This window comes from Numenius arquata, chromosome Z (assembly GCF_964106895.1).
Source record: "Numenius arquata chromosome Z, bNumArq3.hap1.1, whole genome shotgun sequence".
Classification (NCBI taxonomy): Eukaryota; Metazoa; Chordata; class Aves; order Charadriiformes; family Scolopacidae; genus Numenius; species Numenius arquata.
The window spans coordinates 2725191-2740375 of record NC_133616.1 but is presented as its reverse complement, the minus strand read 5'-3'; the positions used below and the strand labels follow the sequence as shown (position 1 = coordinate 2740375).

The 15185-nt window shown below is 47.4% G+C and overlaps 1 protein-coding gene across 1 annotated transcript in view; it reads right to left on the bottom strand.

Moving 5' to 3' along the window:
- The window catches only part of LOC141477185 (unconventional myosin-Vb-like), a 170368-nt gene that overhangs the window by 32083 nt on the left and 123100 nt on the right, over nt 1–15185 (bottom strand). The window contains exons 22-27 of the mRNA XM_074166272.1: nt 11186–11425; nt 6472–6556; nt 4915–5063; nt 3651–3770; nt 2213–2350; nt 169–231 (exon numbers count right to left, since the gene is read on the bottom strand). Of these exons, the coding sequence (XP_074022373.1) occupies nt 169–231; nt 2213–2350; nt 3651–3770; nt 4915–5063; nt 6472–6556; nt 11186–11425 (795 nt within the window). The remainder of the gene's footprint in view (nt 1–168; nt 232–2212; nt 2351–3650; nt 3771–4914; nt 5064–6471; nt 6557–11185; nt 11426–15185) is intronic.

Here is a 15185-nt window from a genome sequence, read left to right as displayed (position 1 = left end):
GCCATCACCTCAGGCCTAGGACCTGACGGAGAGCTACAGATATCAAAATGTTGTCTCTGACAGAACCGATTAGAGAAGGTTTTGGGTTATTACCACGTTCAGACAATTTGTTCAGGCTGTTGGAGCCAAGCAATAGGTTTCAGCGCTAATTAGGAGCACCTCGCTCACCTTCAGACTGTTGTATGCGAGATCTTCATGGTCCGAAGTCACTTGGTTCTTCGTTTCAATTACCTGCATGGATCAAAGAGATAAATTTATATTTAAAAACATGGCACAGGATGGTTAGACACGTCTCCATCAACAGCCAGCCCTGCCGCATCGCTGCCGGCCACCTCAACCATAACGATGTTGTTAATCGCCGTCAGACGGAGTTCCAGCAACACATAGCAGGGAAGCTTCAGGAGAAAATGGTTTAATCTCTCATTAACACCTTGACAACGAGACGGGAGGCTGGGGAAGCTTCCCGTGTCAAGTGTTGACTGCAAATTGCTCGAGGTGATCAGTAAAAACATCTGCTGAAGCAAGTAACTAATTACCGTTGAGGATTTTGTTGAGTCTCTCGCTGTGTTTGCTAAAAGATACATAGATCTCACGCTGGAGAATAATAAACAAAATAATTGCCAAACAAAGCAACAAAAAGCCCCAGAAATTTCAATTATGAAATCAGAAGTGATGGCACTTGCTCAGTGTTTCACGTAAGAGCATCTTTACTGCTTCGTGACCACACGCACACAGCGTTGCTGTTTCACGGCGTGCGTTGTCTCCCACACTCGGGGCCTCTCGATGAGCCGCAAAGCCTCAGTTACAGAGGGCAGGGTAAAAAATACACAAGAAATCAGGATCAGAAAGAGTGTGACCAGCAGGTGGAGGGAGGTCATCCTCCCACTCTGCTCTGCCCTGGGGAGGCCCCAGCTGGAGCACTGGGACCAGTTCTGGGCTCCCCAGTTCAAGAAGGACAGGGAACTGCTGGAGAGGGGACAGCAGAGGGCTACAAAGATGATGAGGGGCCTGGAGCATCTCTCTGATGAGGAGAGGCTGAGGGACTTGGGTCTTTTGAGTCTGGAGAAGAGAAGCCTGAGGGGGGATCTGATCAAGGCCTATAAATACTTCAAGGGTGGGTGTCAGGAGGATGGGGCCAGTCTTTTTTCAGTGGTGCCCAGGGACAGGACAAGAGGAAATGGGCACAAACTTGAACATAAGAAGTTCCATCTCAACACGAGGAGGAACTTTTTCACTTTGAGGGTGGCAGAGCCCTGGAAGAGGCTGCCCAGAGAGGTGGTGGAGTCTCCTTCTCTGGAGACATTCAAAACCCACCTGGACACATTCCTGTCCAACCTGCTCTGGGTGGACCTGCTTTGGCAGGGGGTTGGACTAGATGATCTCCAGAGGTCCCTTCCAACACCATATCACTCTGTCATTCTATTAAAAGCCCCCTATGGCAAACAGCAGCTCACTGGCAGTTGGAGAGCGCTGTATTTCCAGATTCCAGTTGCAAGGCAGGACCGACTCCTAAGTTATCACTGGGCTGCCAGGAACGGATATCTTTATTTTTAAGTTACTTAGAAGGAAAACACTTAAACTGGAAGAAGATCTTTTTTCACAGGGAAGAAAGAATATGTCGAAGGAATATCCCTGCCCTGCAATACAGAGAAAAGAAAGAACGCCTCCTACTAACAGTTATCTTCGTATTTCTAGTTTATTATACCGTTTTTTATGCTATATTCCTATATGATCATTACTAAGGATTAAAAAAAAAAAAGAAACACATATAGATTCTAACACCAAACCAAGGACACAAGACTGATTGACAAGGAGGTGGTTGCAAAGAAGCGCTTGAATAACCCAACTCAACCAAAAGAAACGTGGAGATGTGGGGTACCGGGGCCTTTCTCTTCACGGCTTCATCGGTGCAGGCAGAATAAAATGCTCCAAAGTTGATCCTACACCTCATTGCTTTCAAGATTCTTAAGATTCTGTCCTAAAATCTGTTATAACCAGCTTATAAGAGAAAATAAAAATTAAAAAAAATAAAAAAAAAATCAGTATCGTCCAATTGTCCTTAGTTTTTCTCCATTTCCCAGCTGGATTTGCCGCCTCTTAACTTGAACCTATCACTCTCAAACCTCAATTCCTATATCCCGTGTCCTCCAGCAAGCAAGGGAAGCCAGTTCCCAACATGAAATATCAGTATCAATGAAAAGACATCTCTCACCTGGGATTTCTTGCTCTCTTGCTCCTTTTTCTCCAGCTGGGTCTGCAGCTTCTTCCTCTCCTGCTCGAGCTCCCTCACTCGCTTCTGTAGCTTTAGGAAGAGGGTCATGTCCATGGCGGCTTTCTCCATCCCGACCTCCTGGAGAAGAACAGGGGAGTAGAAAATGGAGAAGAGCTCAGTCAAGTTTTGAAATCACACAGAGTGACAGACCCTGACTATACATCAGCACCGAGCCTGGTTACAGGAGCATCCCGAGGAAGGCACGTACTTTCAAAGACCAAACCCCCATTTCAAGCACCTATTTTTAACGTCAGTTGACTCATCTTAATAAATCATTGAGCGTTTAACAGCCCAACGTGAATGTAAGTGGCTGATTGGGGCCACAGCTAAGAACATTAAAAATGCCCTACCAAGTCCCTTCTAGCCAATTATTTATTAGTTGGTTTAGAGAATCATAGAACGGCTTGAGTTGGAAGGGACCTTAAAGATCACCCAGTTCCAAACCTCCTCCAACACCTCCCACCAGACCAGGTTGCTCAAAGCCCCCTCTCCAACCTGGCCTTGAACACCTTCAGGGATGGGGCAGCCACAGCTTCTCTGGGCAACCTGGGCCAGGCTCTCACCACCCTCACAGCAAAGAACTTCTTCCCCACATCTCATCTCAATCTCCCCTCTTTCAGTGTCAAACCCTTCCCCCTCATCCTATGGCTCCCCTCCCTGATCAAGAGTCCCTCCCCAGCTTTCCTGGAGCCCCTTGAGGGACTGGAAGGGGCTCTAAGATCTCCCCGGAGCCTTCTCTTCTCCAGGCTGAACCCCCCCAACTCTCTCAGCCTGTCCTCACAGCAGAGGGGCTCCAGCCCTCGCAGCATCTCCGTGGCCTCCTCTGGCCCCCTCCAACAGGTCCATGTCCTTCTGCTGTTGGTGGCCCCAGAGCTGGAGGCAGCACTGGGGGCGTCTCCCCAGAGTAGAGCAGAGGGGCAGAATCCCCCCCTCTGGCCCTGCTGGCCACGCTGCTGGGGATGCAGCCCAGGATGCGGTTGGCTTTCTGGGCTGCCAGCGCACGTTCCCAGCTCATGTTGAGCTTCTCATCCGCCAACACCCCCAAGTCCTTCTCCTCAGGGCTGCTCTCCAGCCATTCTCCGCCCAGCCCGGATTTGTGCTTGGGATTGCCCTGACCCATGTGCAGGACCTTGCACTTGGCCTGGTTGAACTTGAGGAGGTTTGCACGGGCCCACCTCTCCAGCCTGTCCAGATCCCAGATGAGTAAGCACTTGACACAGCACCACAACCCTGCAATCCCTCTCACACAATTCAACGCTGTGTTTCTGGAGGGGGAAATTAATTTCATCCCTCCCACCTTGTAGTCCAACCTCTACCCCCCCATACCCACATCAACCATCCCTCCTCTCCCCCCTCGAGCCCACCCCATTTCCTCTACCTCCACTTGTTGAATCACATCCTCGGTGTCTCCAATCTCAGAGGTTGAGATGGATGGATAATTGGAATCGGACTCCAAACTGCTCTGGTTGGATGGGTTTCTCCTGTGTCCCGGTGCTTGCTGCCAAAGAGATGTGCAGATACACGATGTATTCAGCGTTTAAGGAAGGATTCCCCACAAAACATTGTTTCTTAGAACAAACACATGTCTATATGTGAAGTTTACCTTTGCTAAAGGCTTGACTGTGGACTTCTAGAGAATTCCATTTTCTAGTTCTATGTGAAGCGATATAGAAGCTCAGTTTAAAGGCTTTTCATGAGGCCAGGTGCCTTTTAAGTGCCAACATGCAAATCTGAGCTCAAGATGATGCTGTTCACGGCACCCTCCGGGGCTCCCTTTAAATGCTCAACCTTCCACCTAATCCAGCAGTTCTTCTAACGCTTTAGCAAAGCTGAACCTAAAAACTTTGGCTTTTGAAATTCTGAAGTCACGTTGTTGGGGTTTGTTTTTTTTGTCGTTTTTTTAAGCCAATGCCTCTGCAGGAACATCACTGAAATGATCAGGTCTACAAAGATGATGAGGGGCCTGGAGCATCTCTCTGATGAGGAAAGGCTGAGGGACTTGGGGCTTTTGAGTCTGGAGAAGAGAAGCCTGAGGGGGGATCTGATCAAGGCCTATAAATACTTCAAGGGTGGGTGTCAGGAGGATGGGGCCAGGCTTTTTTCAGTGGTGCCCAGGGACAGGACAAGAGGGAACGGGCACAAACTCGAACATAAGAAGTTCCACCTAAACATGAGGAGGAACTTCTTTCCTGTGAGGGTGGCAGAGCCCTGGAAGAGGCTGCCCAAGGAGGTGGTGGAGTCTCCTTCTCTGGAGACATTCAAAGCCCCCCGGCCACGTTCCTGGTCTGAGTGGACCTGCTCTGGCAGGGGGTTGGACTAGATGATCTCCAGAGGTGCCTTCCAACCTCATATCATTCTGTGATTCCGTGTGAAACAAATAAAAAGCAAAACAAGAAGCATGAACCAGCTTTTGCTGAGATTCACAGATATCTCTAGGTAATTAAAAGAAAAGCGTGAAAGATGAAGCTCTTTTCTCAAGGCACAAATAAGGTTTGGCTTCAACGTCAAAGTTCAGTCTTAGAACTATCAAGCCCGATAATATCAGTTCTATTAAACGTTCTGGGGTTGAGTCGGCCACATCATCCAGCCACCAACGTCACGTCCAAGACACAACAGAAGGGGGATAACTGCAGTTTCCTTACCTTTATAATAGTCATTTCATCCCGCAAGTTGTCGTATCTCTGCTCCAGCCTCGAGTACTCTTTTACCAGGTTCTGGTAACGAGACCTCTCTTCTTCCAGCTCTTTCTTCATCTGGATATTTTCCTCAACTGTGTTTCGTGCAAATTCATCTTTAAAATAAGGGGGGGAAAAAAAAAAAGAAAAGAAATTACAATCTTCATCTCTGAAATTAGTTTCTTCTAACCATATGCAATAACGATGACTAATTAACAAAATGCTCTCTGCCAAGAAGCTCTAAAATACAAATAAGCATTCTCTAATATTTAGAGACTATTATAATCTGGATCTGTCTCCTTGCCATTTGGAACAGCTTGAGCTCTCCTGCTCAGAGACCACAGTCCTCTGCCATCCCAGTTAAAGCAAAACCTCCAGCACCTACAAACCATCAGATCTATTAATTATGTTTAACTCAACTGGGCCAGCCATGAACCCAGTTCAGAGAAGACCAGCACAGGATGGAAAAATATTCACGATTAAGTGCATTTGAAGACTTCTCTGCCCGCTTCCCACCACCAGATTTGGCACAGGAGCAAGTCAACCGCAGCATCACTTTCTCACGTCATCATCAACCATTTACCACGGTAAGATTGCAGAATTTCAAATAAATACCCAAATAAATTCTTTTTTCCCTTTTGGAAGCAAATCTCGTCCCTCCTCTTTCGAGAAACTGGGTAAATATAATCCGTGTGCCTTTTTAAATGGGTGGACACCAAGCCAAACCCCTCCACCCGCTTCCCTCAAGCTTCGATGCCCCGAAAGCATCCCGTAAGAGATGAAGAAATATTTGCAGCCGGTTTCTTTTGAACGTGTAATTTTCACGCCTGTATTTTTTTACAGGAGGCTGAGAGCAAGAGGTACTTCACGTGTACCACAGAGCAGCGCTAGAGGCATCCACAGAATGACGCGTGATGCTTTGTAAATCCTGCAACAAAATCAAAGCTGAAAAGGATGGTAAAAAATAATAATAATAATAATAAAAAAAGCTCAAAACACACATGAGAGTTTCTTTTGTGGCTTGGGATTTTCCCCAGATTGTTTTCCTCTCTGGACGTCTCGCCGTCTGAGTCTCTGCTTTAAAAAACACGCACAGACTCCTGTCACGTTAGAGAAAGCCTTTGTCACAGCTTAATATCGTTAACTCCGCCGTTCCTCGGATCCTTTATTCATCCATCTCGGGATGTTGTCACTCCCTCCCCTCCATCCTTCCCAGTCTCGTTGCCTCTCACATCACCTGCGGTAAACGCTGCCACGTAACTGAATTAAAAAGCCCTTTTAGGTATTTTATTCCACATTTCACCAGTTAAACCAGCCTCTGTCTTGCCGTCCACCAGCAGGACAGCGCGAAGACAACTCTCCCCACAACAAAAAAACACCCGGAAAGGTGGGGTGAGGGGGGTAAAAAGCTTTGCACTTTTCAAGGTAGGAAAAACACGCAGGAAAAACAAGTTTGAGAGGGGAGAAGAGGTGAAGCTCCTCGTTTAGCGGAGGAATTATAACGCCGTAAGGATTTTTTCTTACCTTCAGATTGACAGCGGATCCTGCTGTTGAGCTCCTCTTTCTCCTGCTTCAGGAGAGCGTTTTCTTCTTCCAAGTCGGCTATGCGCTGCGAAACAAGGGAAAGAATTACTGCTTGCTGCGGAGGGATTACATTTCACCTGGCCGGAGACAGGGAGCTTTGTTCGGGCTTTTCTTTGCCGTTTAAAAGATCTTTTCCCTCGTGTTTTGCCAAGTTATCCTTTGTACATCAGGAGCTGAAGCGCAGGATGAACCGCTCTACAACTGAGACTTAACTTTGCTTTTCCCCAACTCATTTCTCCCTTAAATTCAGATTTTTAGCAGAATCTTACGAAATACCGAGCGGCTGGACTTGGCCACCACGATCTGCAGGAGAGAAACTCCCACAAGTGATCGGAGAGGTTCATTTCCCCAACAACAGAGGTTTATTTCCCCATTTCAAGGGGGTTTCCTTCCTATCTTCAACTCAGCACTGACTGTTGGGTGGTATTTAAGCAGTTAAGGTAGACCAAGTTAATTTGAGCACCACGGAAGATGAATATTAAATTATTCAGGCTTTTTTAATTTCATGTTTATTGTCACGAATTAAGATTATAGTCACTTCAATGCTTCAACTCTACTGCAGAACCTCTAGTGATGCACAGGGTGTACCAGGGCCTTTGGTAACACAACAGGAGCATATATAGCAAATTAAAACCAAATATCGCTTGCAAAAATTAATGGCAACGGAAACTAAATCCTACAAAATAGGTTGGTTGGTTTTTTTAACTCCTCCTTCGTGAAAAATAAAAGGGAGCGAGTCTACTTGTCACAACAACAAGCTGGACTGACGCTGACCAACCCATCCTGTAATTTTGTTCATCCTCAGGAATTTCGATGCCTCCGACAGAGCTACGTCAAAACATAAAAACACAAAAACATCCCATTATCAATGATGACGAGGACCCTGGAGCATCTCCCTGATGAGGAAAGGCTGAGGGACTTGGGGCTTTTGAGTCTAGAGAAGAGAAGCCTGAGGGGGGATCTGATCAAGGCCTATAAATACTTCAAGGGTGGGTGTCAGGAGGATGGGGCCAGTCTTTTTTCAGTGGTGCCCAGGGACAGGACAAGAGGAAATGGGCACAAACTTGAACATAAAAAGTTCCATCTCAACAGGAGGAGGAACTTTTTCACTTTGAGGGTGGCAGAGCCCTGGAAGAGGCTGCCCAGAGAGGTGGTGGAGTCTCCTTCTCTGGAGACATTCAAACCCCACCTGGACACGTTCCTGTGCAACCTGCTCTGGGTGGCCCTGCTTTGGCAGGGGGTTGGACTAGACGATCTCCAGAGGTGCCTTCCAACCCCATAGCATTCTGGGATTCTGTGATCAAGCAAAATACCCTGCTATGGTTAAAGGAGGGTGATTCTGCTGCTGTCAGGCAGGAGAACGCATCATCCCAGTGCAACATCATTCCGATTGTCTGCTCCGTCGCATCCTCGAACCACGGCTTAGAAACCGGCTACACACAGAGAAGGAGCTCAAGACACCAAAGATAACACTGTACACACCATAATACAAATTTCCAGTGTCTGAGAACAATAATTTTGCTGTCACCACTATGTAGAATTTATAGGAAGCCCAGCTGGCATGAATTCCCAGCAAAGACTTCAGTCTTCCCCACAAGCATCCTCAATCATCCAGAACCATAGGGGTTGGAAGGGACCTCTGGAGATCATCTAGTCCAACCCACTGCCAAAGCAGGGCCACCCAGAGCAGGTCCCACAGGAACGTGTCCAGGTGGGGTTTCAATGTCTCCAAGGATGGAAACTCCACCACCTCTCTGGGCAGCCTCTTCCAGGGCTCTGCCACCCTCACAGGAAAGAAGTTCCTCCTCATGTTTAGATTGAATTTCCCATGTTCAAGTTTGTGCCCGTTCCCTCTTGTCCTGTCCCTGGGCACCACTGAAAAAACACTGGCCCCATCCTCTTGATACCTGCCCTTTAGATATTGATAAACATTGATGAGGTCCCCTCTCAGACTTTTCCAGAGTAAAAAGACCCAAGCTCCTCCTCAGCCTTTCCTCATCAGAGAGATGCTCCAGGCCCCTCAGCATCTTTGTAGCCCTCTGCTGTCCCCTCTCCAGCAGTTCCCTGTCCTCTTGAACTGGGGGGCCCAGAACTGGACCCCAGTGATCCAGTTGAGGTGGAGTACAGCGGGAGGACGACCTCCCTTGACCTGCTGGCCATGCTCTTCTTGATGCAGAGAATGATCCCAGCTCATCAACTGAGATGATTAGGTGCTACCAAATCTAGGAATAGCTGTTGGTACTCACACAGATCTGATGGTTTAAACTTTATCACAAAATGGAATAAGAAGGGCTATTCTAAAATTAAGGAGTCGGAGAGAAAAGCTGTAAGGAAGAGATTAAAGGCCATTTTATCCTTAACAAAATCCTAACTAATATGGATTTGCAGAAGCTGCCGCCCCAGCTCAAGTCGATAAAATTAAGGCCGTCACCTCAGTGTCACTCCGAAGTGTCTGAGGACTTGGGGTACCATCTCCGGAGGGAGCGCATCCCACCACCATGGTGCAATCTTGCTGTTGGAGGTGAAAAGCGCTTCTCACGCCTGAATTCAGTTTCACGACGCTCCCCACGCTTTTGGTAGTTATTAGAACTACTCAAAAATCTCTCTCCTAAATTTGCTTGGAAAGCAATTTTCGGGTTTTGTTTCCAGGGAGGAAACGGGTCTTCTCCCATCTTCCCAAAGACGAGGAATCGAAGGGAGCAATTGAAAGCTGAGGTCAGAAAGGGGAGCCCGCACTGCTGAGTAGAAATGTTTTATAATTAAACCATTTATCGTCCCGGTAAAGCGCACGGTATTTGCTCTGCTTCAGGCACTTCTACAACAAGGGCTTTGTTTTCATACTTTTTTGAAAGCATGAAAGTCATTAAATAAAGCTTTCTTCCGAGCGCTGGAAGGGGATTTGCAATCAAGAACAAAGAGAAGCAGTTTTTCCCCAGCCGCATCACCTTCAAAATAAAGCATCGTTTCAGGCTCTAAAAGCCTGTGCTGCAACCAGCAAAGGAGCCCAGCCCTGTGCCAAAAAGGATCTTCTCGTTTGGTGTTGGAGGAAAGAAAATCACCGATTCCATACGTCTCTGCGTGGGTACAATATACGTGCAAAGAGCGGAGTAACTGCTTTTCCAACACCTCGTGGTCCAGCCAAGAGACAACACACGTACGGGTCGAATGATCTTTTGAGAAACACCCCCCAAAACACATTTCAGATGTTCAGATGAAGTTATCCTGACCACAGGGTCCCCGTATCTACTCACCCAAACCCACCAACAGGGCTTACCCACAAAGGGAGGTTGCCCAGGGCAAGTGCTGCTGAGTGAAGGTCCTTAGAAGAGCCCCATCTGGGCATTCTTCCACCGTAATTAAAACACAGCTAATTCCAGACCTTTTTTTTTCCATCTCCAAAAGCCACTCAACTTCACGTCGTCACACAAAAAAGCACTTTTCTAGAGGAACAGCTGCAAAACAGCTTTTCCTGTGCATTGAGCAGAAAAGCCCTAAGTTCTTTCCAACAGCAGGACGAAAGAAACCACTTCAACCCCCGGCACAGAAGAAAAAAGATCCCGGATTTTATCTGAGCAGTCACAAAAATTGGCAGCAGGAAACCGAACCCATACCTTAGTGCCTTAGGTTATGAGAATGGGTATGAAAGTTATTTCGAATGAACCTGACTAGCGAAGAAATTCAGATTAAAAGGTCCATTTTTAATATTTGCAAAAAAACCCCTCACATTCCAAAGTCTGTTTCTCCCACTGGAAAGCTTTCTCGTGCAATGGTGGCAGCTTTGGGCCACCTTCACCTCAAGAGATCCAGAAAGCTTAGGAGTTTGCACGGAAGAAGGGAAGAAAATCAAGAAGTTTAGTCCACATCACAGCTCCAATTCCTATAAAAGCTTGTAAAAACCAGCCCAGCTGGTGTTGGAGCAGTGGCCCTCATGTCCCATGCCAGGCTGGGCTGAGGAAGAACATCTTCCTAATATTTACAGCATCTCTAAAAGCCTTCTCCAGGATTTTGCATTACACGCCACGAGGAATCACTGTATATACACGAAGCTCTGGAATATCCACGGTTATTAAGTGCCCTTATTTCAGAGGGGTTGGGGTTTGGGGAGTTTCTTGATGGTTGGCAGCTCAAAAGGCATCAAGATGGGGCATCCTCCTGCCATGAGGCAGTTGACGCTCCAATAGAGACATCCACCTGCCCTTGTTGCCCCATGACCTGGTTAAAAGGCAAATTCTAGGGGTATTCACTGATAAAAACAATTTAAAAATAATCATAATTAAAGAATAGAAATTAAGTCTTTCCCCTTCAGACTTGTGAAGAGTCAGGGAGTGGGGCGATAAGACAAAGGGTAATGGTTTTTAACTGGAAGAGGGGAGATTGAGATGAGATCTGGGGAAGAAATTCTTTGCTGTGAGGGTGGTGAGACCCTGGCCCAGGTTGCCCAGAGAAGCTGTGGCTGCCCCATCCCTGGAGGGGTTCAAGGCCAGGCTGGAGGGGCCTTTGAGCAACCTGGTCTGGTGGGAGGTGTCCCTGCCCAGGGCAGGGGGTTGGAACTGGATGGTCTTTAAAGTCCCTTCCAACCCGAACCATTCTATGAAGAGTGAGCTTTCACCAGTATGACCACCTAGACAACAGGAGATGTGACAAATACACCTACCTTCCTCAGTAGGTCTTTCTCCTTGACGTAGCTGTCTTCTACAACCTTCCTCTCACCATGAGCTTTCTCAAGCTCCAGCCGGAGATGCTCCATCTCTTCTTGCATGCTGACTAGCTGGTTGCCGTCACCCCGGTGGCTCTGCTGGTATTGAACCAGTTCCTTCTTCAGCTTTTCCACCTCGGAGGAGTGGGCTGACGCGAGCGTAGAGAGCTGCTCGTTCAGGAGTTTGTATTCCTTGTTCTGCAGCCAACATCCCAAAAAGAAGAAAACAAGACCATAAGCAAAAAGCAACGCACTACAAAATTAACCATCAAAAATCCTTGAGCGGTAACAAAATTCGGATAACAAACATTTCCATGCATATGCTAATAAAGCTCCTCAAGCTAAAACCAGTTTCAAAAGCTCGATAATATTTTGGTAACGATTCTACAAGCATCCGTTAAATTGATGTTACAGTTGAAGCAAAGCAAGCCCTGGCAACCAAACCAAAAAAATCTAACCCTTTTATTACAGCTTCCAAACAATGTCGCTTAACGCAATTTTATTTTTAAGTTTGCAATATTGGGTTTGCGGTTTATCCTTTTATGCAAGGATATGCACTCCTGTGCCCGCAGGAACCTGGGATGACACCAAGTTGGGTGGGAGCATTGACCTGCTGGAGGGTAGGAAGGCTTTGCAGAGGGATCTGGGCAGGCTTGATGGATGGGCCGAGGCCAATGGGATGAGGTTCAACAAAGCCAAGTGCCAGTCCTGCCCTTCGGTCACACCAACCCCATGCAGCGCTCCAGGCTTGAGGCAGAGTGGTTGGAGCTGGGAAAGGAGTGGGAAAGGAGCTGGGGGTGTTGGTCGACTGTCGGCTGAACATGAGCCAGCAGTGTGCCCAGGTGGCCAAGAAGGCCACCAGCATCCTGGCCTGTGTCAAGAACAGCATGGTGAGTAGGACTCAGGAGGTGATGGCCCCCTGTACTCAGCACTGGTGAGGCCCCACCTCGAGGGCTGGGTCCAGTTTTGGGCCCCTCACCACAAAAAAGACATTGAGGGGCTGGAGCGTGTCCAGAGAAGGGCAACGGAGCTGGTGAGGGGTCTGGTGAAGTCTTGTGAGGAGCGGCTGAGGGAGCTGGGGGTGTTCAGCCTGGACAAAAGGAGGCTGAGGGGAGACCTTCTCGCTCTCTACAACTCCCTGAAAGGAAGGTGTAGCCGGGGGGGGTCGGTCTCTTCTCCCAAGGAACAGGCGATGGGACGAGAGGAAACGGCCTCAAGTTGCACCAGGGGAGGTTCAGATTGGATATTAGGAAAAACTTTTACACGGAAAGGGTTATTAAGCCTTGGAATGGGCTGCCCAGGGAGGTGGTTGAGGCACCATCCCTGGAGGTATTCAAAAGACAGGTTGACATAGTGCTCAGAGACATGGTTTAGTGATGTGGGGTTTTTTTCATTGTTTTTTTTTTTATCAGAGTTAGGTTGATGGTTGGACTAGATGATCTTAAATGTCCCTTCCAACCTAGACAACTCTATGATTCTATGACAATGACCGCAGTACAATGGCAGCCTTGAGCCCAAAAAGCTCCCTAAATCCCAGCTTCAAGCCATGCGCCAGCTCAACAGTCTTTTTATTTGCTCAGATTTCCTCTTTTAAAGCACTTAGCAATGATTTTCTCCCAAGTTTCGAGACCTGAAAATTCAGCAGCTTCCATCAAAATCAATGGGAACTACCTTGTGACCAATAAAATGTCATCGTTATTAGCCAACCCCAGAAACAACGATGAATTCACAACAGACCAAGAGCTCCAGGAAAGAGCCAACTCAGCAGCTCCGCTAACAGATGACCACGAGAGCAAAAGAACCATTTTTAAATTTAAAATGTAGTCTGGTTTTTAAAGTTTCGATTTTTGAAAGCTTTCAGTACAGCTATAAAGATCTGGGCTCCGTATCGCTCCCTGTAAAACAGACCCGGAAACTTTCCTTTCTTAAATGGGATTTTGGTGGATATTTCACTGGAGCATCAGAAATGATCAGTTTTGATCTTTCCTGGTCTTGCTGGAAAATATTTGCTAAGAGATTGTTGTCCAGAGCAGATGAACGTCCCGGTAATCTGCAATTTGGCCTTTTGGTGTTTCTCAGAGCTTTAGTCATCAACGGAGTCACAGCAGCTCAGGAGAAACTGCTCCTTCCATCCAGAAGTGGTTTTAGTTCATGTGGAGGCCAAGAAAAGCTTGAGGTGAAGAAGCCAGAAGGCAAAAGTCTTAAAAGACACGAATGTGTCATTTAAAAAAGTCCATGGACTTGGGAAATCCTGATATACAATTTTTGACTCATCGAGATAAGCAGTAAAGGTGCAAAGTCACAGATCCTGAGCTGCAACTTCTTCCCCTGAGATGTTCACCAGGGTCAAGTAAGCAAGAAAAAAAAGAATTCAATGCAAAAAACGTCTGATCAATCTCTGTAAGAGTCAAAGGCTCCCATTAGCTCCTGTACAATGGAGTTTTCAAAAAACTTTACAGTCTGGAAAAGGAAAAAACAAACCATGGAAGAAGAGAATTTCATCTTCTAGGTCTACACAGGTTCTTCCAGATCAGACACACCCTAGTATAAATGCATGGGGAGGTGGTGGATACCGAACCCCTCCACCCAAATCGGGGATCTAGAAGAACTTAATCCTAAATGTGGCTCGTAGGATCGTGTCTTCCACCATTGCTCTGATCATCTGATCATTGACCTGATGGAGCGGGTCCAGAGGAGGGCCACCAAAATGATCAGGGGGCTGGAGCACCTCTCCTATGAGGACAGACTGAGGGAGCTGGGGTTGTTCAGCTTGGAGAAAAAGAGGCTCTGGGGAGACCTCATAGCGGCCTTCCAGTACCTGAGGGGGGCCTACAGGAAGGCTGGGGAGAGTCTCTTTACAAGGGCCTGCAGCGACAGGACGAGGGGTAATGGTTTTAAGTTGGAGAAGGGGAGATTTAGGTTGGATATTAGGAAAAAGTTCTTTACCATGAGGGTGGTGGAACACTGGAACAGGTTGCCCAGGGAGGTGGTTGAGGCCCCTTCCCTTGAGATATTCAAGGTGAAGCTCGACGAGGCCCTGGGCAACCTGGTCTAGTTGGGGGTGTCCCTGCTGACTGCGGGGAGGTCGGACTAGATGACCTTTGGAGGTCCCTTCCGGCCTGGACCAATCTATGAATCCTTTTGGGCCCTCTCTAGGTGGGGGGCATCTACGGTCTTGTAGGGAAACAGCTGGTCCCCCACCGCACTCGGAGACGGCTCAACGTCCCTCGTTAAACTCAATCTTAGAATCATAGAATCATAGAATCATAGAATGGCTAGAGTTGGAAAGGACCTTAAAGATCATCTAGTTCCAACCCCCCTGCCATGGGCAGGGACACCTCTCACTAGAGCAGGTTGCTTAAAGCCCCATCCAGCCTGGCCTTGAACACTTCCAGGGATGGGGCATCCACAACTTCCCTGGGCAACCTGTTCCAGTGCCTCACCACCCTCACTGTAAAGAATTTCTTCCTTATATCTAATCTAAATCTCTTCTCTTCCAATTTAAAACCATTGCCCCTTGTCCTGTCACCACTCTTCCTGACAAAGAGTCCCTCTTCAGCTCTTCTGTAGGCTCCCTTCAGGTATTGATAGGCTGTTATAAGGTCTCCCCGGAGCCTTCTCTTCTCCAGGGAGAAGGAGCAAGAATTGAATCTTGCTTCAATTTAAATCATTATCCAGCCCAGCAGAGCCGTGACCGTCCCGCTTTCAACCTCTTTGAACCAACCTGAAGTTTATTTTGCTGACAGCTGCAGAGACAAGAGCTTCATCCCAAACTAGTTTCATTCACAAGAAATGCTCACAGAGATAGTGCCGCTTTCAGAGACAGCGTAGGGACCTCACTGCGAGTCTAAATATCGGCCGTGTGAACATATACAAGTCTTAAAAGCATCTCGGGAAGCTACAAAATACACATTTTTTAAAAAAAAATGAACTGGAAAAAAAACCCCAAACCAATAAA